The sequence below is a fragment of the Mus pahari genome, chromosome 5 (genome assembly GCF_900095145.1).
Source record: "Mus pahari chromosome 5, PAHARI_EIJ_v1.1, whole genome shotgun sequence".
Taxonomy (NCBI): domain Eukaryota; kingdom Metazoa; phylum Chordata; class Mammalia; order Rodentia; family Muridae; genus Mus; species Mus pahari.
The window spans coordinates 138,559,240-138,581,523 of NC_034594.1; the positions used below are offsets into that span (position 1 = coordinate 138,559,240).

General features: G+C 35.4%; 1 protein-coding gene and 1 pseudogene across 3 annotated transcripts in view; one reads left to right on the forward strand and one right to left on the reverse strand.

Annotated features, from left to right (window-relative positions):
- Positions 1 to 22,284, reverse strand: part of Pou2f1 (POU class 2 homeobox 1) — a 133,451-nt gene that overhangs the window by 59,913 nt on the left and 51,254 nt on the right. The window contains exons 1-2 of one of the 3 annotated variants that reach the window (XM_021198721.2): positions 8,590 to 8,736; positions 5,446 to 5,511 (exon numbers count right to left, since the gene is read on the reverse strand). In XM_021198721.2, the coding sequence (XP_021054380.1) occupies positions 5,446 to 5,511; positions 8,590 to 8,617 (94 nt within the window). In that variant the 5' untranslated portion in view covers positions 8,618 to 8,736. Of the gene's footprint in view, positions 1 to 5,445; positions 5,512 to 8,589; positions 8,737 to 22,284 lie in introns of those variants that run through there. The other 2 variants (XM_021198722.1, XM_021198724.2) reach the window with 2 other exon arrangements.
- LOC110321324 lies at positions 15,049 to 16,782 on the forward strand (annotated as a pseudogene).

Genomic DNA, 22,284 nt, shown 5'->3' on the forward strand with positions numbered 1-22,284 from the left:
AAAAAAAAAAAAAAAAAAAAAAAAGAGAGAGAGAGAGAAAGTCAGGGATACTTGGTACAACTTTCTTTCACTTCATCTTAGCTTTTACTGCTTCTTCATGCTGAAGGTAAAATGTCAACCACCATTATGTTTAAATGTAACCCATTCTTCAATGGGCAGCATAAATTCTACCTCCTCTAATGATGTCTTCCATAACACTTTCTTTCCAACTGGAAATACATTTTTCCTTACACTGAATTCTCATGAATCACATACTTCTTAAGGAATAGTCTCAATGTTGACTGCTTATTTTTTAATATGTATTTTTATGTAAGGTGAATTTGATATCAAAATCATTATCTTACTGCACTGCACCTGGGTGCAGTAGGCACCTGGAGTACTGGAGACCACAAATGCAGCTCTCCTGTCTTCTTCCCACCTTCACTTACAAAGCTAACCTTCTGTTCTGTGTACTGCTGCCATTATGTGTGTGGTGTGCATGCATGTTTCTGCATGTGCATAGTTCATTGCACATGAGATTGATGTTAGGAATCATACCTGATCACTCTTCCTCCATATTCACTGAGTAGTCTTGCTAGCCAGCTTGCTTAGAGAATGTCCCATCACTGCTTTTCAAGGCTGGACTTACAGGCAAGCCACAACATCCATCAACAGTCATTTGGCTTCTTGAAATGAGAACTCTGGTTTCTCCTCCAACCCACTTGTTTTAATTTGTACACTTTCTCCCTTCAGTGTGGTTCATTTTACCTTGCCTATAAGTGTATTTAAAAATCATTAAAAGAAATAATCAACAGAGCAAACTGACAGCCTACATACAGAATGGCAGAAAATCTTTATATCACACTTCAGACAGAGTGCTAATGTTCAGAATTTAAAAAGAGCTGCAGAAGTCAAATACCAAGGAAATAAAACTGCCAATTAACAAATGGGCAGATAAGTTAAATAGAAAATTAAAAAAAAAGAAACAAACAAAAATGGCTAATAACTATTTTTAATGTGTTAATATCCCTAGCCATCAGGGAAATGAGAATTTAAACTACTCTAAGATGAGACCTTGCCCCAGTGAGAATGGTTGTCATCAATAAGTCTAACAAATGTGATAGAAGATGTGGTGACATTACTGTTGGGAGAGATGCAAATTAGTATAGACATTGTGGAAATCAGCTTGGAAATTTCTCAAATAATTAAAAATAGAACTACTACATGATCTCACTATATCACTTCTGGGCCCCTACCCAGAACTCCACAATCTATTATAGAGATATTTACACCCCTTGCTGCTGTATTCACTAAAGCAAGAAATTGGAATCTGGTCTGTCAACAGATGAATGGCCAATGAAAACCTGATATATAAAATGAAATTCTATAAAGTTCTAACAAAAAAATGTAATCACAAAATTTGCAGGAAAATTGATGGGCATAGATTGTGTAATATTAAATGAAGTTACCTAATCTCAGAAAGAAAAAAATACATCATCTCCCTCATGTAGAAACTAGCCAGTTATATGCAAATAAATGTACATGGGCTACGATACCACATGTACAAAAAAAGCAGAAGAAAGGCTATGGGGTTGAGGGAAGGACTGAATGTAGAAAATAGATACAAATTACAAGAAGGGATATGAAGCTAATTTCTTTTCTAACTCTGCCACGGATTTTTTTTTTTTTGGTTTTGGTAGCTGATACTGCATAAAAATATATTAGATAGTGAAGTATAAAATTCAACATGAAAGAAGCTTAATAGCTTCTGTTCTGAATGTATAATCTAACGGGATAGAAGTTCCTTGAGTTGTACAGTCTTTTGAATCTGGTTAATTTTGGTGTGTTGTATTTATTTCTTTGCAACTCCTCCCAAGTGCTGATTACAAGTCATGTACCACACTATACCCCACTTAAAAAATAATTTACAAAGGAAGGAAGGAAGGAAGGAAGGAAGGAAGGAAGGAAGGAAGGAAGGAAGGAAGGAAGGAAAGAAGACAAGCAGGCCATTTAATAACATTATGTTGCTCTTCTATGCTTGATCTTGGATAACTCACCATAAACTATCCAGAACCAGTTTTGTTAATGTCTTGGCTCTAGGAAGCTTGCTAAGCCTCTGAAGACTGAGTCTCATCTGTTCGCACCAAATCTAATAATAACATCTATAACATTTTACATATAAGACAGAAACCTGAACAAACCCAAATCACTAATTTTCTGTGAGCATATGAAGATTGTCTGTCCAAAATGTATGGTCAGAATGCCTGACTTTCATACCTCTTATTATCCTTAAAATCTTATAAAGCAAACTCTTAGCTGTGATCATTTTAGGAAATAGAGGTCAACACAACTGTCTCCCGAACCTATAAAGTTTTAGACTTTGGTTTTATATAATATTCAGGGTTCCTTTCTTTAAAATTTGGACTTTTTCACGAACTACAAAAAAAAAAAAAAAAAAAGCAAACCAAACCCACAAATTACTAAACAAATGAAAAAGAGCAAACAATCTATATAGTTCACTGAATTTTAAAATGAAAACTAAAACAGGCATAACATGATCTAAATAAGCTACTATTTTCTTTATCATAGCACAAATGGTGTCTCTATGTTTCACGTTTTCTTTTCTTGAGGGAAGGTCTTGTTATGTAATCTAGCCTGGCCTGAAACTCAAGATAATCTTCCCACTTTAATTTTCCAAGTGCTGGGCATAACCCATTATACCCTACTTTAAAAACAAAACAAAACAAAACAAAACAAAAACCTGTAATTTTATTTCTAATATATATAATAATAATAATCTAATGTAGAACACAGAACTCAAACATATATCTATATTTCTAAACTAACAAATTAATTCCAGCAGAGAGTGCTAAGAGCATAGTGGCAGACCCTTAACACTGAGTAATCAATAAAATGTGCTTTGATTCTGAAACGGTCCAAAATGTGGAAACAAATCTGTGTCTATGAAGATAGGGCATATTGCAACAAATAAACAAGAAGTGAGCTCTATGCCTCTCAGGGTAGTAATCTGCTCATATTTGATATAGCTAGATGGTACTCTATTAGCAGAGATCTTACAGAAAAGCAATTAATTTTCTCTTTGTAGAGAAAAGAGAATATTAAACACTACCACTGGTGATGGAGAAACAAAGAAGTCTAGGAAAATGTGTTACTGGTCTTAAAAAGTATCTATCTGAAAGTGTGTGTTACAACGCCTTTGAAGGGAGCGGTACCAGGATCTTTAGGAGTTCAAGGCCAGTTTTGTTTTTTGTTTTTGTTTTTTTTTTAATTTATATAAAAGTGTTCCAGGCCAATCACTGTTTCTAAAAACAAACAAGGACAAAACACAAAAGTGACTATGTAAATTGACAATTCTCAGCTATATGAAAAGGAGTCTATTACACATTCCATATTCTCACAAGGCAAGTAATTCACAAAAAGTTCAACAAGTGTTCCAGCCAGAATTTATTTTATATAGTTCTATAAATGACTTTGGGTTTGAACACATACAATATGTTGATTAAATTTTCAATTTTATATATTATAGTTCATGAGAAAAACCTTACACAGGGTGCCAATCTAAACTTGCCTTTATTTCTTCTCTGGTTTTATACTTTAACTCCCTATTCTTTGAAATAATATCTAACTTGTCATATGAATTTAAATGAAATCAGATAATATCCACAGCACTAAAACTTTTTTTTTTAAATAACAAAGGTTGAAATTAAATATGTAGGCACCCAATAGATGGTAGAGAAATTGTGGTATTAAAAATATAGATTTTCAAGGGATCTGACATCACAGATATTTTCAACATTCTGTAATCATTCTGAGGTTTTTTTCCTTTAGAGAAATTTGGGAGGTACTCTATAGATGTCGGAGTCCTACCCACACTTCCGAGGCTACTCATAGGTCTGACTGACTAGTCACTCTCTGCAAACAAATCCCACTCCTTTGGAAAGCACTTACAACAGCATAAGTCAGTGATAAGATAAAAAGGCGGTCCAAACGGCACGTGGTGGTACACGCCTTTAATCCCAGCACTCGGGAGGCAGAAGCAGGAGGATTTCTGAGTTTGAGGCCAGCCTAGTCAACAAAGTGAATTCCAGGACAGCCAGAGAAACCCTCCCTCGAAAGAAAGAAAAGAGAAGAGAAGAGAAGAGAAGAGAAGAGAAGAGAAGAGAAGAGAAGAGAAGAGAAGAGAAGAGAAGAGAAGAGAAGAGAAGAGAAGAGAAGAGGAGTAAAGAAAAGAAAGAAAGGAGGGGTCAGAGAAACCCTCCCTCTAAATGAATGAATGAATGAATGAATGAATGAATGAATGAATGAAGGAGGGGTCCTGACAGGAAAGAGAAACAAGCAAGCTGGCTGGACAGCATGCAGTGCTCCTTTTCCTCATCTTGGGAAAGAGATGCCACTGTAGCTACTCAGCCAGCCTCAACAAGACGAGCAGGGACATTGAGTATGCAAAGCTGAACACGAAAGCCTCAGTCTCCCATAAAGTACTTATTTTTAAAAAGTACTTCTGTGTTTTTCCAAATACAGGACACTCTACAATGAGACAGGTGCAGACACAAGACTCCACTGAGTCAACCCAATTTTCTACTGTAATTAAATTTCTATCTATGATTAGGAGTAGTGGAAAACAAAGTTTCAATAGAGACTGTCCTTCTTACTACCTCCCATAATTAAGACATATTTTGAAATGATAGAGAAATAAATCCTTTCAGTAAGTAAAGAGCTTAGTTTACCTTATAATGACTTTATAACTCCTTGCCCATAATTCCCTTAGTATTAATATTTTAATTTTTGCCTCTAGCAGAAACTAGGGAAATTTCTGTATCATATCTGTCAGATGATAGTTATACTGTCAAATGTCCTATGAGCTGACTGACTCACAAGGATGGGCTGAATATATATTTATAGATTTACCTTTCTCTCAAAGAGTTACATTTTTAAAATTTATAAGATACTTAGTTTTTCTCTTGTTAAAAGGTTTGGGTTAAGTATACATTTTATTAAAATGAAATGTAAGAATATACTAGGCAAGTTTATAACTTCTTACTGACACAATCAAAACTTTAGCATAATTTATATCAAATGCAGGATAGATCACATGTACTATTCTGATTATACCTATAACCAAGAATCTGACAGCTTCTGGCACATATGACACAGTTATTAGTAAATGAAGATCCATAATCCAGACCTAGGACTATGTGTCCCAAAGGACCATTCCCATAACTACCTCTAGTTTCTCTGATGGATGGAATCTGAAAAAGAAAGCACTCCTCAGAGGAGTTAGATAATGTTAAATACAATTGCAGTCCCTACAAGTACTACATCATACTTCATAAGCAGATACACAAATTTCTCTATATTTGTCAACTATGTATCCAAGCTAAGTGGACATTCTCATTTCAGCTCTATGAACAAATGCAAAAGATGCATAAGAGAATGTTTTCTTACCTGTGCTGGCATCTTCACTCTCCATAGATGATTTATTGGTTTCTGACGGATTATTCATTCTTGAGTCTGCAATAAGACAAAGGTAAAGAAGGTGTTTAAAAAACTAGGGGTGAAGATAAAGTTAAGGAGGCAAAACTATGGCCAAGGCAAAGGTTAACTAATATCACAGTGGTTCATTTCAAGAAGGCCATGCATAGCACATGGCAGGCTACAACATTACAAATTGAGTAAAAGGGTTACCTGACAAATATTCAGGAGTTCCTAAATCATAAAGGAACTCATAAATAAATTATCTAATAAAATTTAAGATTCTTCTAAGAGAAAAATTTAAGGTAAAAAAGATTATATTACAGTCTGACATGATAAAAAAAAATCAATTCTTTATAAGAGGCATGTGTAATATACTTTTAAAATAAACTGGGAAGCTGGAAATATCTCAGAAAGTAAGAATTGTTATTCTCAAATGATTCTTTTTCTAAAAGCAAAGATATTAGTTAACTACAACTAAAACAAGTTCAGTTAATAATAATCTAACAGATGAAAGGAAACTTGTCTAAACACTTCCATTTGACTTCCTTAGCCAAACTAGAGCCAATAATGTGGTATGCCAAACATATGCCTCATTCAAAACAAGCATAACAAATGCACCAGAAGGTCCAACAGGAATCTCTATAGTTCTAAAAGAGTCATACCCACCAACAAACAAACCAGTTAATTTAGGGTTATTTCTTTCTAGTTTATTAAATTGTGGTTTCCATAGTAAAATGTTGTCAACCACTATTAACAATTCCAGAAAACATGTAGGAAAAGAGACAAGAACAACTTATGCCCTGCTACTTCTTCCCAAGGGACAACAGAATAGACAAAAATAGACATTTGGCTTTACATTCACTACAGACTTACTGTTTGTCATAAAATAAGACTATTACCAAGTAAGTTCTATCTCTTCTCCATTTTAAAGGACCTTTAACTAAGTTATTATAAGAGAACAAATCAAGCTATATTATACCAACTTTAAAAATCGGCAGAAATGTTTAAGAAGACAAGACAATCATTGTAAGTCCCAACCATATTGCCCATAGTTGCATTACCTACATGTATAAGAAATGAGGAAAAATATTAGGAACTTTTCATATTTTATAACCTAGAAATTGGGCAGTTTGTTTTCTAGACACTGAGCAATATCTTTTCTAATATAGTAAATTTTTGTAACTGATACATGTCTTATGGGTCTTAGACATGTATGTTTGTGGTCATAAATGAGGTTGTTCTACAACTTCCTTCCTCACTGTCCAGAAAAATTTAAATACCACCTGAAAGCACACTAAGGTTTGAAAGAACCAGGTGTACAACTTAGTAAAAATCAGCTTTCTGTATGACTTAACTAAAATCTTAGAAAAGTTAACATATCACAAAACTCAAAACATATTATTGAATGTACACTCAATGTTTTCTTTAAAAAGGATATATTTTAGAGCAAAGTACAAAAATAAATCAGTAAACAAATATAAACAGAATTAACAATTTTCTCATGCACAGACACCACAGTAACCAAATCCTAAGTCTTCACAAATGAACCTGGCCTTGCATTCAATACCTAATTTCCATACTTATAAATTTGAAAATTATGCCACAGGTATTTTATATGACTTTTCTAAGGACCTTTACTGAACTGTCAAGACCTTCAAAGGCATCTTACAAAATTACTTCAAACACAAACAGAATAATTACAAATAAATAAAATATGAGTAGATAAAATTCCAATTTAACGATGGGAAGTCCGTTTTAATGACAGTATTAACTATAAGTAGTTATTTAATTTCTGATATTCAAAAATAAATGTTAAACATAGTTCAAAAAGACATTTTTCTTTCATTTCTTGAATTTCAAACTTAGTAAGTTAGAAGAAAATATATAAGCAAATTATTCACTGATCCTTTTTTTTTATTAGTAAGAGAAAACACAGAAGCCTATGTCACTTAACTGATCATGAGTCTAATTTGCAGTCTATAAATTACTGCTGGGTTGAACTCCTAATATCAGTTTGTTGTTTGTATCATGTGCATTCTTGACATAGCAGTTTTCACTCTGATGGACAAGTATATGGTTAATTTGAGTTTAGCCATGTTTTCTGGATAAGAATTCAGATATTTTAGATGTATCTATTTTTTCATTAACTGCTTTAATTTCCAGAATAGAAAAATAACACACAGGAAATAAAAATCATCTGCTAAAGTTTTAAGCTAAAGATACCCAATTCTTGTACTTTGTATCAGATGACTTTAAAAGGCTTCAGTCATTCTTCATGTAAACAGAGAAAAGTCCTCACAAAATACGGCCACCACGCGGCATCATCTATCTAAGCCAGAGCACTTCAACCCGTCTTTAGTCACTTGAAACACTTCATTTACTCAAGCAGGACCTCTACCTCCCACAGGCTCCCGGTTCTGTAGGAAATTTACTATTAATAGGCTTTTAAAAACACATAAAACTGCAATTTCCTAAGATAAAGCTGGATTCAAGAAATCAAAGTGACAAATTTTGAGAAAGGCCAGTAACTTAGTAAAATGATCAGTAACCTCTGTAATTTCCCACTATAGTAGTAGTTACAATATTAATTCTGCACCATGACATCCCCTTAATTTTTCATTTAGGATTTTTGGTTTTATATCAGGGATTCTTATTAGATAGGTAAACTATTTTTATTAGTATTATATATTATTTTGATATAGTATATATTTTGTTTCTGATTTAAAATGTATTTTAAATTATATATACTACTTTCTATAGAAATTTCCCAAAAGCAAAAATTTCCTCCATGCAAGACAAATTCAAATACATTATTTGCTGAAAATACACTTGAAGAGCTGGAAATTTCCCAAAAGCAAAAACTTCCTCCATGCAAGGCAAATTCAAATACAATATTTGCTGAAAATACACTCTGAACCAGAAGAGCTGGTCCTAAGGAGGGACCTACAGCAAACTCAAGCATGCTGTTGCCTTGCAAATGCTTTCCTCCTTCTCTGTTCAAGCCCTCCCCTCCCCCATGTTGGTCGCATATGTGATTGAGCATTTATGCATAGTCAATGCCACACATGCGATTTCCATATTAACGCTGTAAAAAAGAACTGTGCTGGTACCCACCTAGAAGACAGTCACTGCAGTCCAGCATGGCTGTAAAAATCTTCAAGAGGTGCAGACAGTCCAAAGCAAGGAGGAACAGGTAGCGTTTGGGGAGGGGAAAAATACTACTATTTCTAACAAATCTGTACTATGTTCTTAAGAGAACAAGGGTGGGAGGAGTGGAAAGTGGATTAACAAGAGAAGCAAACTACAACTTCAGTTACACCATAGCAATCTTCAACTGAATAAGGAAACTTCAGTTGCTCTGAGGAGTTTTAGTCTCTTCTGCCAGCTAGGACTGACATTGTCAAGGCAACTGAAGCATGAAAAGTTCCCCTTTTTGTAATAAAATAGAAACAAAGATTGCAGCTGGCAGTTTCTATAATGAAGCTTAATCAGTATGCGTGTGATTAGGGCCTTATGCAAATCTCTCCTCGTTAGCACAGCAGCCAGCACTTTGAAGTCCAGGAACAATTCATTTACAGAATACACTGAAAGCACTCCCTGCATAATTTAAATGAATACATAAATATTTATCAGCACATTTGCATATTAATTGGCAGTGCATGAAGGGAAAAATTATCTCCTGAGTACCAGCATAATAATTAGGAGGATAAAATGAGATTTCTTCCAATGGCCTGGCATCTTGGACCTAACTTGAGATAGTACCAGGGGAGAAGGGAGGGGCAGGAGGCAGAGTTCTGTTAAAATGCCACTGAAATGACATGGACAAATTAGAAACAACTCTACAGACTTAAGCACCTTTAATCTTATTCCTGCTGGCAACAATGACTTCAGTAATAAGAGGATTTGCAAAAGGCTTTCTACACAATCCAAATAATCCCAAGGAAACAATTAGCAAGGTAGGAGCAGAACACAGGCTTGTCAAGATGGTGCTAGTCTACTGATAGGGAATTTTCCAGTTATTAACACACACCATCAAGAGAAAGTCCTACTTAAAACAAGACAACTGCATAAATGCAGAAGCAGGCGAGAGTGTACAAAAGCATCTTTGAGAGCAGATATTCATTATATGTGAATCTTTTTATACTACCAAATTAACAGAGAAGATTAGCTGACTGCTGCCTATTATGCAACATGCTCCCATCAAAATCAAACTCAAGGGGAAGACAGTTTGTTACTTAGAATATTCATCATCCTCAAATGAGCCACGTAACTGCAGAATAAGTATTTTTCAAGCAATACCACTTAATGGACCTCTGCGTGTTTGAAAAAAATGTTCTGTACATACACAGCCTCATTAAACATGTTTATTAAAGTTTTAAATTAAGTTATAACATTTCAGATATCATTATAAAGAATTCAGGACATTTATACAAACATTATTAAGTTCTTAGGAATAAAGAAACCAAAGTACAGAAAACTAAAGCACCTTCTACTCAATGACATATTAATAATTCCAGGTCAGGACTTCAAAGCAGATTTTACTGATATCAAGAACCAAGTTCTTGCAAGACCTACACACCTTAAGGCTAAGTTACACTGTCAGAGAACTAGAGGGTGGGGAGGGAGGAGGGAGAGTGAGAATGAGGGGGAAAGAGACTAAAGCAGGCTTTTTTCAGTACTGAGGAAAGAGACTTAATAATTGGTAGCAAAGACATCATGTTTAAAGTGTATACAGATAATATAGTTGCTGAAAGTAGGGTAGGTACCCTCTCATTAATAACCTGCTTTTACTTGTACTTATCTTCAAGCATTCTAATGTCTGGTTTTTAAAATGTTATGAAATAAAGATGTGTATAATAAATATACATGTAATAAACAGGGTGTTACAGTCAGTATTTGTCCAGTGTTATACTACACCCTTCCCTGCAGCCTGGGGTCTGAACATACAATATGAACCTTATGTGCTGCACATGCTGCCATACTTCCCGGTGCCAGCCAATGCTGCTTCAGGCCCCTCAGTTCAGACTCAACATTACTATGTGTTATAAAGTACGATAACTGTACTTACAAACAAGGTTTTCTGCTCTTATAGAGACATTTAGGACTTGGTATTTTCCTATCATTACAAGTACATAAGTATCAAACTACAGCATCTCTGGGGCTAAAGAGACAACTTAGCAGTTAATAACAAATGCTGGTCTAACAAACGAGTCAGGTTCTGTTCTAAGAACCTACATCATGTGGCATATATATATATAAAAATTCAAGAGTTCAAGAGGATCAAATGTCCTCTTCTGGTCTTCTCAGGCACCTGTATACACATGGTGTATATAAATATATGTAAGCTCGCTCACACACACACACACACACACACACACACACACACACACCCCTGTATCTTTGATTGTATTAAAAAAAGGTTTGATTTTTAAGAATGGCTGTGTAGCTTGATGATTCAAGTTTTATTAAAAAAAATTGTTAAATGAATTTTAGCTTGGCATTAGAACACTATTTCCAATAATAGCTAAAATGGGCCTAAACTTACTTCTGCCATTTTCCATGATGTGAAAGTGTGAGTGGTATTCTCAACACTGATGACTGGAAAAATAAAAATATCAATCAACCCTAAAAGTTGTTAAAAGGCACTATGTTTTGCAGTATTAAATATTCAGCTAAGATGTTTATATAAAATAAAATAAGCAGGTCCATCTTATTAGTGTGCAAATTTATTAGTCTTTAATTTTAGCATGGTAAAATATACATACCAAGAATATATTCTAAAGTAACATTATGATTTATTATCAGTCAATATTTGACATGTATGCCTATTTTATGCATTTATATACCAATGGTTGCCTAAAAATATCTCGGGCACAATGGATCAAGAGTAGAAAGTTTGACCTGGAGCAAAAACAGGAATGAGAGACCACAGATGCCACAGGAACATGGAGTTATCAGATAAACAGCACATCTTTAAAAATATCAATTTTATACTACACTTTGTATTAAAATAAGCAAGAATATGGTATAGGATGCTAATTCCAAATTAATGTTTAAGAACAATGTGTTGGACTGGACAAGTTCTACTATAGGTGGGAATGATGAGAAGCAATGATGATATGGACCTAAATCTACATCTCCATTTCCCATGACATACTTATGTGAAGTACTTATTTGACTAGAATACACTTGGAATTAATAAAATGGTTCATTCCCTCCTCTTCTGCATTCATAGACATTTTGTTTTCCCTTCTATACCACCTCTGTAATTTGCCTTAAAAAAAAAAAAACAAAACCAACAAATACAAAACCTCTACAGTAACATCTTAAAGATATGATAACTTGGTATTTTCTATCCAAGCAAGTAAGACCTGCAGCTACAGACAAGCAATCACTGTTGGTTCTACCTAAGTAACATTTAGTAACATTTAGTTAGTAACATTTGCCTTAGGTCAAGACAGTTCCAAGTTGCCTCTGTAGAGAAGGAAGGTCTTAGCTTGCCAGGTTAAACCTTATTCCCTTCTACTAGAAATCTCACCTAGGCAGGTGACTGAGCTACAGTGAAAAGGGCAATAAAATGGCAGTCCTTTTGGCCATTCTTGAAATAAACACTTTAAACAGGTTTAAATACTCTTAAGAATGTTCAGACTTCTACAAATAGAAGCAAAGAATGAGAGGCAACATCCTTCCCTTATACTTCCCAACTATGGACCATTTATATCCAAAAGAAAAGGTCAGATAAGTTCTATCACAGAGTTAAACGTACATACTATTTGGTTCTCTGAAATATCAACAAAGAACTCCTAAGTTTAAAACTGAACCGAAAAAAGAACACCTTAAAAATCTGTAAGATCAGCAAGAGTTAATTCAACCATATCTCCTTTTAACACCTGGGGTTAGGATTTGATTAGTGGCCTATAGATACCCTGACAGAAGAGACCAATAAATACTTCAAAAATTCTTTTCTAGATGAGCTGGACTGGAGATATGAGATGGGGGAACACATTTATGGAAAGGACAGGAAATAGTATTTATCATATGGTAGCATAACATGGAGTTGAAGAAGGTAACATTCAAATTATATACAATTCAAAATTATGCCTGTGGTGGTTTTAATGAGAATGAGTTTATATGTTCGAGTGCTTAATCCCCATTTAGTGAAACAGTTTGGGAAGGATTAGGAGGTGTGGTGTTCTGGGGATTTGAATGTGAAAAGTATCTCATAAGATTATGTGTTGAATCTCCAGCTGGTGGCACTGTCTGGAAAGGCTATGAAACATCTAGAGGGTTGGAGCTTTGCTACAAGTGTCACTTGGGGAGGTTTTATAGTCAATCCCTACATCTTGTTCTTGCTCTGCTTCCTGACTTCCTGACTTGAGGGTAACCTCAAGTTCCTGACATCATGCCTGCCTTGCCAGAGATGGACTGTATTCACCCTCCTCCCAAGCAGAGTACTGTATTCATGGAAATAGAAAAGAAACTAATACAATGCTTAGTTTCCCATCTTTTCCCTCAAAGAACAACTTTCATGATTTAAAGTTTAAGTTGAGCATGATTAGAAAGACACCTTATAAGTTGTCATCAGGAAAGAAATTAAAAGCAATAATAACCAAATTATAATTTATGTTTTAAATAACCTTTGTCTAGTTTGAGTGGACTAAGGTTATGTTATATTCTTCCTGACTAAATCATTTATGGCTAACTGTTCATGTTCTAGGGAAACCATCAATATCAGAGAGCTCCCACCAACGAGAAACCAGCTTTTTTTTTTTTTTTTTTTCAAATTATACATAGTAGAAGAATTACATGAAACAAAGGTAGAGCCAATCTGACCAGTTTAACATTTGTCATAAAAATGATAGCTCTCTCTCTGTGTCTGTCTTCCACAATTCAGCCCAAAAACAAGGCAGGGATGAGGAAATTGGTTACATAAGGAAGGTTAAATCTAATAAACTGAGCTAGGTTTATCACTGTTGAAAAGAGAATTTAAATCCTATAAACAAAGGAACAAAACAAAATAAACTATAAAATACTATATTAGAATTAGAGTTTAGGCTGGAGAGATGGCTCAGCTGTTAAGAGCACTGACTGCTCCAGAGGTCCTAAGTTCAATTCCCAGCAACCACACAGTGGCTTACAACCATCTGTAATAGGATCTGATACCCTCTTCTGGTGTGTCTGAAAACAGCTGCAGTGTACTCACATACATAAAATAAGTAAATAAATCTTAAAAAAAAAAAAAAAAACCAAAAACATTAGAGTCTAGAGAGATGGCTCAGTAGTTTTCATCACAGTAGCTTACAACCACCATGGGGATCCAATGCCCTTTTCTAGCCTTCACCAGACACACACATGTGCATACATATGATACAGGCAAAACCACTCATACACATAAAAATAAATCTAGAAACATAGATATAAAAATAAGTATAACTTTAATACTCTCGTCATCCTCTGTCACTGTATTTTTTAGGCACATGGAACAACAATGAAGACACATGACATCAGATATTAGTTGTTGTTATTGTTGTTATTTTTAATGTCACTACCATCCAAAAATAATCTAGGGCACCAAAGAAACTTGTTGAAATGTTTTTAAACTTCAAGAAAAACTCTGAGCATGTAGCTCAATGGCAGAATGCTTGGCTAACAAAGTCCTGCACTAGGAAGGAAAGAAGGTGAAAAAGACAGATGCAGACTTAAAAGAATCTTTACCAAATGTTGCATAATTTAGACAAACTAAATAAAAATGACAATGAATGAGAGGCCGGAGAGACGGTTCAGTGGATAAGAGCACTGGCTGCTCTTGCAGAGGATACAGGCTCAGTTCCCAGAACCCACACGAGGTTTCACAACCATCCACAACTCCAGCTCAGGGGACCCAACACTGTCCTGTGACTTCTGTAGGCACAAAGTAAGGTGCACACACATATACGCAGGCAAAATACCCATACTCATAAACTAAAGCAACACTAATGAATGAAATCTATCAGTGATTAACAAACCTGCATGAGCCCTGTCGTACACTGGTGGGTTTTATGCCAGTGTAGCTTTGCTTTCCCAAACTCTCAAAAATGCCTAATCATAGGAACATGATGATGATAGAAATCCAGAGTTATCAAAGAGTGATTACTTACTGTCAGATTGTACTTATAATCATTTACACAGAATCCTGATGGACTTTTCAGTATCTTATGGAAGAGAAGTCCACATTAGACCCTCTGAATTTTATTAAAGTTCATATTTAAGCTCAGACCTAAGTATCAGTCTCAGCTTTTGTGTCATCATTTATTGTCCAAAGAAAGATTTACTGAAAACATCAAATTATAGCTCCAAAGTCTATTATGTTAGAAACTCTGTTAATTTAAAATAAAATCTCCACAGACATTAGACAGTATTAGAAAATTAATTATAAATCTGTATTTTAGATTATACTGTCACATTATTTAAAAATACTATTTATTGGCACAGCAATGTACTATCTCAAACTGTCCTATTTATGAAACCGACTCATTGAATATATCAGCAATTTTCAGGGTTGTGTGGTCTTCTTGTCAGTATAGCTGAACCAACATGGAAGCAAACATATCTAAAGGACCTGCAGTTGGCATTGATCTTAGCACTGCCTCCTCCTGTGTAGGTGTCTTCAAGCAAGGAAAGTGGAATTGCCATTGACCACGATGACTGAATCACTGACACAGTGATGAACCTAGGATGCTGTGAAGAATTGGATTGTGAAGTACCTTAACAACACAGTTTTGTTTTATTTAAAACAAACAGACAAACAAACAAAACAAAACAAAACAAAACAAAAAACCCAAATGTCTGATTGGGTATAGGTTTAATGATGCTGTTGTTCAGTCTGATCTGAAGCACTGGTCCTTCATGATGGTGAATAATGTACACAGGTCTAATGTCCAAGCAGAATACAAAGGGGAGTCAAAAAGCTTCTTTCTACCCAGAGGAGGTGTGTTCTATGGTTCTGACAAAGATGAAGACTATTGGAGAAGCCTATGTTGGAAAGATTACCAATGCTATTATTACAGTGCCAGTTGACTTCAATGACTCTCAGAGGTAGGCAACCAAAGATGTAGATTCTGGGCTCAATGTACTTAAAATTATCAACTAGCCAACTACTACTGCTACTGCTTATGGCTTAGATAGGAAGGCTGGAGTTGAAAGAAATGTGCCGAGTTATTTAGGTGACATTTTTAACATGTCAACCCTCACTTTTGAGGTCTAACTTACAGCTAGAAGCACCCACTTGGATAGAGAAGATTGACAACTGGATTGTAATCATTTTATTGTTCTGTTTAAATGCAAGCACAAGAACATCGTGAAAACAAGAGAGCTGCCTAATGTCTGTGTACTGCTGGCAAGCAGGCATGTACCCTCTCCTCTAGTACCTAAGCTGGGAAGGAGATTGAGTCTTTCTCTGAGGAACTGATTTCATTAACTCCATTACCCTTACCATTACCTGTGCTCAAGAACTGAATGCTGACCTATTTCTGTGGCATTGTGGATTCTGTAGAAAAGCACCTTTGAGATGTCAAACTAGACAAGTCACAATGTCCTGGTGAATGGTTCTACCATAATCCCCAGGATTCAGAAGCTTCTATGAGATTTCTTCAATGGAAAAAAAACTGAATTTGAACATTAGCCCTGATGAAGCTGTTGCTTATAGTACAGCTGTCCAGAGGACCACCTGGAGACAACTCTATCTGGAAACAATTCTGAGAACGTTAAGGATTTGCTCCTCTTGGATGACACTCCTCTTCTCCTTGGTACTGAAACTGCTGGTAGAGTCATGACTATCCTCACCAAGCATAATATTATCATTCCTACCAACTAGACACAGATCTTCACCACTTGCTTTTACAACCTGCAGGTATGCTCATTCCAGTATATGAAGGTGAAAGAGCCATGACCAAGAACAACCTACATGGAAAACTTGAACACATAGGCCTACCTTCTGTAGTCTGTGATATTTCTCAGACTGAAGTCACTTTTGACACTGATGCCATTGGCACCCTCAATGTTTCTAATGCAGACAAGAGCACAAAGGAGACAAGATAACCATCCCTAATACAAGGGCCTCTTGAGTAAGAAGATAATGCATGAATGGCCCAGGAAGCTTGAAAGTACAAGCTTGGAGAGAAACAGAGAAATAACGTATTACCAAAGAATTCACTGGAATTCTATGCTTTCAATATGACAACAGAAGTTGAAGATGAGAATCTTCCAAGCAAGATCAATGATGAGGACAAACAACAGATTCTAGACAAATACAATGAAACCATCAGTTAGCAAGGTAAGAATCAGACTACAGAGAAAGAAGCTGAACACCAGGACAAAGTGTGCAACTCACCATTACCCCATTACTTTCAAGCTGTAACAGAGTAGCTGCATGCCAGGAGGAATGCCTGGGCGCTTCCTGAGTTGGGAACTTCTCCCTCTGTGGCACTTCTTCAGAGCCCATCACTGAGAGAGTTAAGTCAGTCCAAACAGAGACACAACATTCCACAGAAAAAGCTATGAAGGGACCAAATTTAGCAAGTTCTGTGGCAGTTTTAAAGTTAGAGCTACTACAGTAAGTTTTTGGGTACCCTCCATACTTTACCATAAAACACAGGGAAAAGAAATAGCATTGCATGTTATAAGCACTGTATCCTCAATGGAAAAGCAATGCCTTAATTAAAACTAAAATGGGAACTATAGGCAGGGGTGGGGAGGAAATGCTGAATGAAGACTGCTATGGAATGATTGGATTTCTGCCAGCAAACATAACCTAATTTTAGACATATGGCTTTTGAAAATGATATTAAGGTGATATGATTGGGTTGGGGAGGTAGTTCGGTGGTAGAGAGATTACCTAGAATGCATGAACTTAGTACTATTCTAAAACCAACTAAGTAAGATGAAGTCATTAGTGTTTCTGTCCTTATAAAACGGGGAAATCTGAACAGAGACAACAAAGAAGGAAGGTAAGAACCAACCCTGATATCACCTTATGTTAGACTGACAGCCTCTGGAGCAGTGGTTCTCAACATGTGGGTTGTGACCCCTTTGGCAAACTTCTATTTCCAAAACAAAACAAAACAAAAAACATAATGATTCATAACAATAGCAAAGTTAGTTATGAAGTAGCAATGAAAACATTACTTTTAAAAATAATAATTTTATAGTGGGGGGGGTCACTACAACATGAGGAACTGTACTAAAGAGTCTCAGTCAGAAGGGTCAAGAGCCACTTCCCTAGAGCTATGAAGTAGTAAGTTCCTGATGCTTAAGATACTGCAGCTGTGGCATCCTTAGGAACTAATATGGCTTGTGAACTTAAGCTTGCCCATGTGAGAAAGGGGGATTGTATCCAAGGGTATTCCTAAAGTGAGAATGTTATTTTAAAATAACCAGGGCTTATAAAATAATTCAGGTATTATTACAATCTCTTGATAAACATTCAATAAATGCTACTGTCAACATTCTCCTAATGCATGAAAAGAATAAGAGTGGAAACTCATGGATATTTCTATCTTCTAACTAGGCTTTACACCATAGCAAGAAAGCATGTTTGTTGTACATGGTAAAACATCTACAGATTGCTAGAACTAATGAAACGCATCACTGAAGAATAAGGTGCTGTTCTTTTCCTTTTCTCCATGTTTTAATCCTGAAATAATATTTTCTCCAGAAGACTTAAACTATAAATCAAGACAAAGATCTCTCTCTGTCCATGTGTGCACTCTATGACAATCCCAGGAAGACACATTTCAGAGTATCACAACAATCAACAAATATTTAGAGTTAGCAAACACTGATGAAGACTGTAACTTGTAAAAAGGACCAAATAATTTATATGTGTTCTCTTCTTTCTCCCTATTTCCTCTAATCTTACACTTTTTATATATAGTGGGAATGTCGTTGGTAAACAGGCACAATAATATTCTCAAAAGTTTGTAGGTAAGTTTTAAATACACACACACACACACACACACACACACACACACACACACACCAGCCAGCCAGCAAAGAGTTGCCAACAGTGTCGTTAGTATAGGTGAAGTATTTTACAAGGAGCACATGAAACTAGTGTCTTCTCTATTACTATATACTCTAAAAAACCCATATGAAATGTTACTACAAATTTTTTATTCTTTAGACATATTACTTCATATTTAAGGAAATTGAAAAAAGTAAAAAGAAGTCATAAAAATAAAAAAACCAATAACAGATTCTGTTCTAGATTCTGTTTCAGTTCTCTACTACTTAGCTGAATTTCTTTAAATAAGTTACTTGTTCTTGCTAATCTTAGATCATTGTTTAAATGAATGTTAAATAATATTTTACTCATTAGATTTATTTTATAAAACTATTAGTCACAAAGTGCTTCTACTAAACTACCATCAAGGATTACTGCTACTCTTTCATTATAATAAAATACAGATGATATACTAAATGCTAAAGCTAACTTGACTCCATTTCTATTGCTGGCTAGGTCACAGGCATCCCAAGTATCATTCCAAAACATCACTAAATCTTAAACAGACTTCAGTACTAAAATGAAAAATTATTTATTTGATAAGTCATTTTAATAGACAATCCATAAAATAAAAGGCAATCACCATAACACCTGGGTTTATCAGTGGCTAGTAAATGAATGGTTTTACTTAGTAGAAAATATTTACCAGGTATAGAAAGACTGCATTCTTTCTTTGAATTGTTTCAATGAAAATTGAGAGTAGTTTGGTAATTAAAAAGGCAGGAAAGCTCTTCTTACTTTTCCAGTCTAAGAATACAAAAAGAGAAAAAGGCAAAACTGAGTAAACTGTATAAAATAGCTAATACTTTAAGGGAACAAAGTCACATACAATAGGGAACTCTACACTAGTCACCAGAGCACATTTAGCTCTTTTAGGTAGGCATCTCTCTTATGCTCATTCCTTCCTTTACAAAACAAATTTTACAATCTGACCTACTGAAGAACATGAAGTTAAAGAGAAAGTCCTTGGAGTATATATTTTAAGGTGTTATACTTTCATGAAGCTGGATAAAAATTGCCTAAAGATTTTCTTTAATAGGTGCATTCTCCTAACCAAAACCAAAAACTCATTTTCATTTTAGCATTCAACACTCCCAAACTGCAAGCATCAAACTGTTTAGAAATGATATAAATACATCAATGCAAGTTTTTATTAATTTTAAAAGTCTTTTAAAAAACCAGATCACATTTTGTATTGAGAAAATAGGGAAGGTCAGTAACTGGCACACATAGTGGGTAATTCTGCACTGCTGGTTGACTGTTGTCTTCAAGTCTCAAGACTCCTTGGCGCATGCCTTTAACCCCAGCACTCGGGAGGCAGAGGCAGGTGGATTTCTGAGTTCGAGGCCAGCCTGGTCTACAAAGTGAGTTCCAGGACAACCAGGTCTATACAGAGAAACCCTGTCTGGGGAAAAAAAAAAAAAAAAAAGTCTCAAGAATCTTGATCAGCAGCGAGCACCAACAGCCTCCAAGAGCAAAGGGTCAGTACAGGCACTGACTTTCACCTGCCATGTATTTTAATGTCAAGCTCTTTCATAATTAGTTTAACTATATGTTTACATATAGTCCTAGTTCATGAAATTCTGAATAAGTCTAGTTTAATGGTGCACACAAAATCAAAAGTGTGGCAGTTGAATTCAGATTGCTAGTGCCTACATTAAAAAAGCAAAAACCAAACATAAGTGGTAGCTCCGTTCGGGACCTAGGAGGGTGAAGACAGATGAATTTGGAACTCACTGGCTAGTAAGCCAGTCTAACAAATTAGTGAGACACTGTTTCAAAAAATGAGGGGAAAGTGATTGAGGAAGATACTCAATATCATCCTCTGGCCTCCACAGGCGTGAATATATATACATACATACACAAACGTGCACTTATAAACACACTACAGTCACATACACACATTTTTATTTTAAAAAATTTAAGTCAAATATGTAATTAGTTCAAACCACCTTCTTTATTTTGTAGCTTAGAATGTTCAATCAAAATTACTGAGATATGCCAGGCGTGGTGGCACACGCCTTTAATCCCAGCACTTGGGAGGCAGAGGCAGGCGGATTTCTGAGTTCGAGGCCAGCCTGGTCTACAAAGTGAGTTCCAGGACAGCCAAGGCTACACAGAGAAACTCTGTCTCAAAAAACCTAAATAAATAAATAAATAAATAAATAACTGAGATACATCCTACTAATTATGCTTCTACATGATAGATATTTTTTTAATTACCAATTTGACTGGACTTAGAGTTACCTAGGAAACACATGTATCTCTGAGCATATCAGTGAAGGTATCATGGACTGAATAGTAAAGAAAAAAGCAAGCAAACTGAGCAGGTAGCAGCCCGCCTTTCTGCCTCCTGACTTTGGACATAGTGTGATGCATGAGCTCACATACTCTTGCCATAGTTACAACTACTTTCACTGTTCATCATCACCATGATACACTTAGACTGTGAACTAAAACACAACTTTCTTTGCTAAAGTTGCTTCTATCAGGTATTTTGTTATAGCAATAGGAAGAACGATATGGCTACTCAAGTTGCCTATCTGTCTAGAATATGTTTGACAGTTATATATGTGTATATATTTCAGAATATTTTAAGATGAGTTATTTAATTGTTTCTTATAAAATCTCTATAGCTAGATAATGTTCTCATTATGTAAACAATGTTTCACACTACCAAGGTAGCTACATGGTGACTTGGGGAGGCCAAGGCACTAACAGTTATGAAAGCCAATGAAACTAAAAATAAAGAACTCGGGCTACACTAAACTGAGCAACTAAGTCTGAATATTTGTTATTTTTCATGTGATAAGAGCCTCAAGCTTGAATCATGAAGACTGGATTTAATTATCATACTCTCTAGAATGTTTTCCAGAGTTTTATCCTGTAGTGTCCTCCTAGTCAGGTATAAGAATGCCCCAAGTGTGGCTGGAAACTCATAAAAACAAGTAGTTTCCTAGTTTTTTAAGTCCAAAATTTAATTGGAATTTTAGTCACTTGGTGAGAATGGTGTGTATGAGAAATTTGGTGTTGGTATGTGTTGTTTAATGCTGAAAGAGATATCAGCTTATCATCCCCTGTAAGCCTGTATAGCAGCAAGAACTCACTAAAATGTTACTATATGTGGAGCAAAAATGAGAAATTTGATTTTTCTTTTTGAAAATGTATGACTTCTTTTTTCAGTTCTCTATGAAAATGGAAAACACTTTCAACTTTTAAAAGTATAAACCAAAGATAAAATCCTAAACAAAATAATAAATCACTTTACACAAAAAAAGGTAGCAAAACATTGACACACAGAACAAACATGAGCTATAACACACTCACTAAAAGCCTCCAGGAAGAGAAAAACCCCCTCAACCCTGAAGGCTACAAACTGGCAAGCTCTTGCTGGTTGCCCACTGGCACAGGAGAGACCTTTTATTCTTTTAGAAATTTTCTGAACTTAAACTGGATGCAAATAAGCCAGGAGTGGTCCTTACAACTATAACACTGCTAGTCCCTGCTGAGTTTCCATAGCAACAGACACAGTTGGTAATGGCGAACCAAAGGTTGTACTGACCTCAGACTGGTTTTAAAAGTTTCAATTGTGCAAGCAATTGTGGTATCTTAGTTAAAAAAAAAAAAAAAATACAAAATTGTTTTTTTTTCTGAGTCAGAAATCTTTATTATTATTATTATTATTATTTTATTTACATTTCAAATGCTATCCCGAAAGTTCCCCATACCCTCCCCCTGCCCCTGCTCCCCTACCCACCCACTCCCACTTC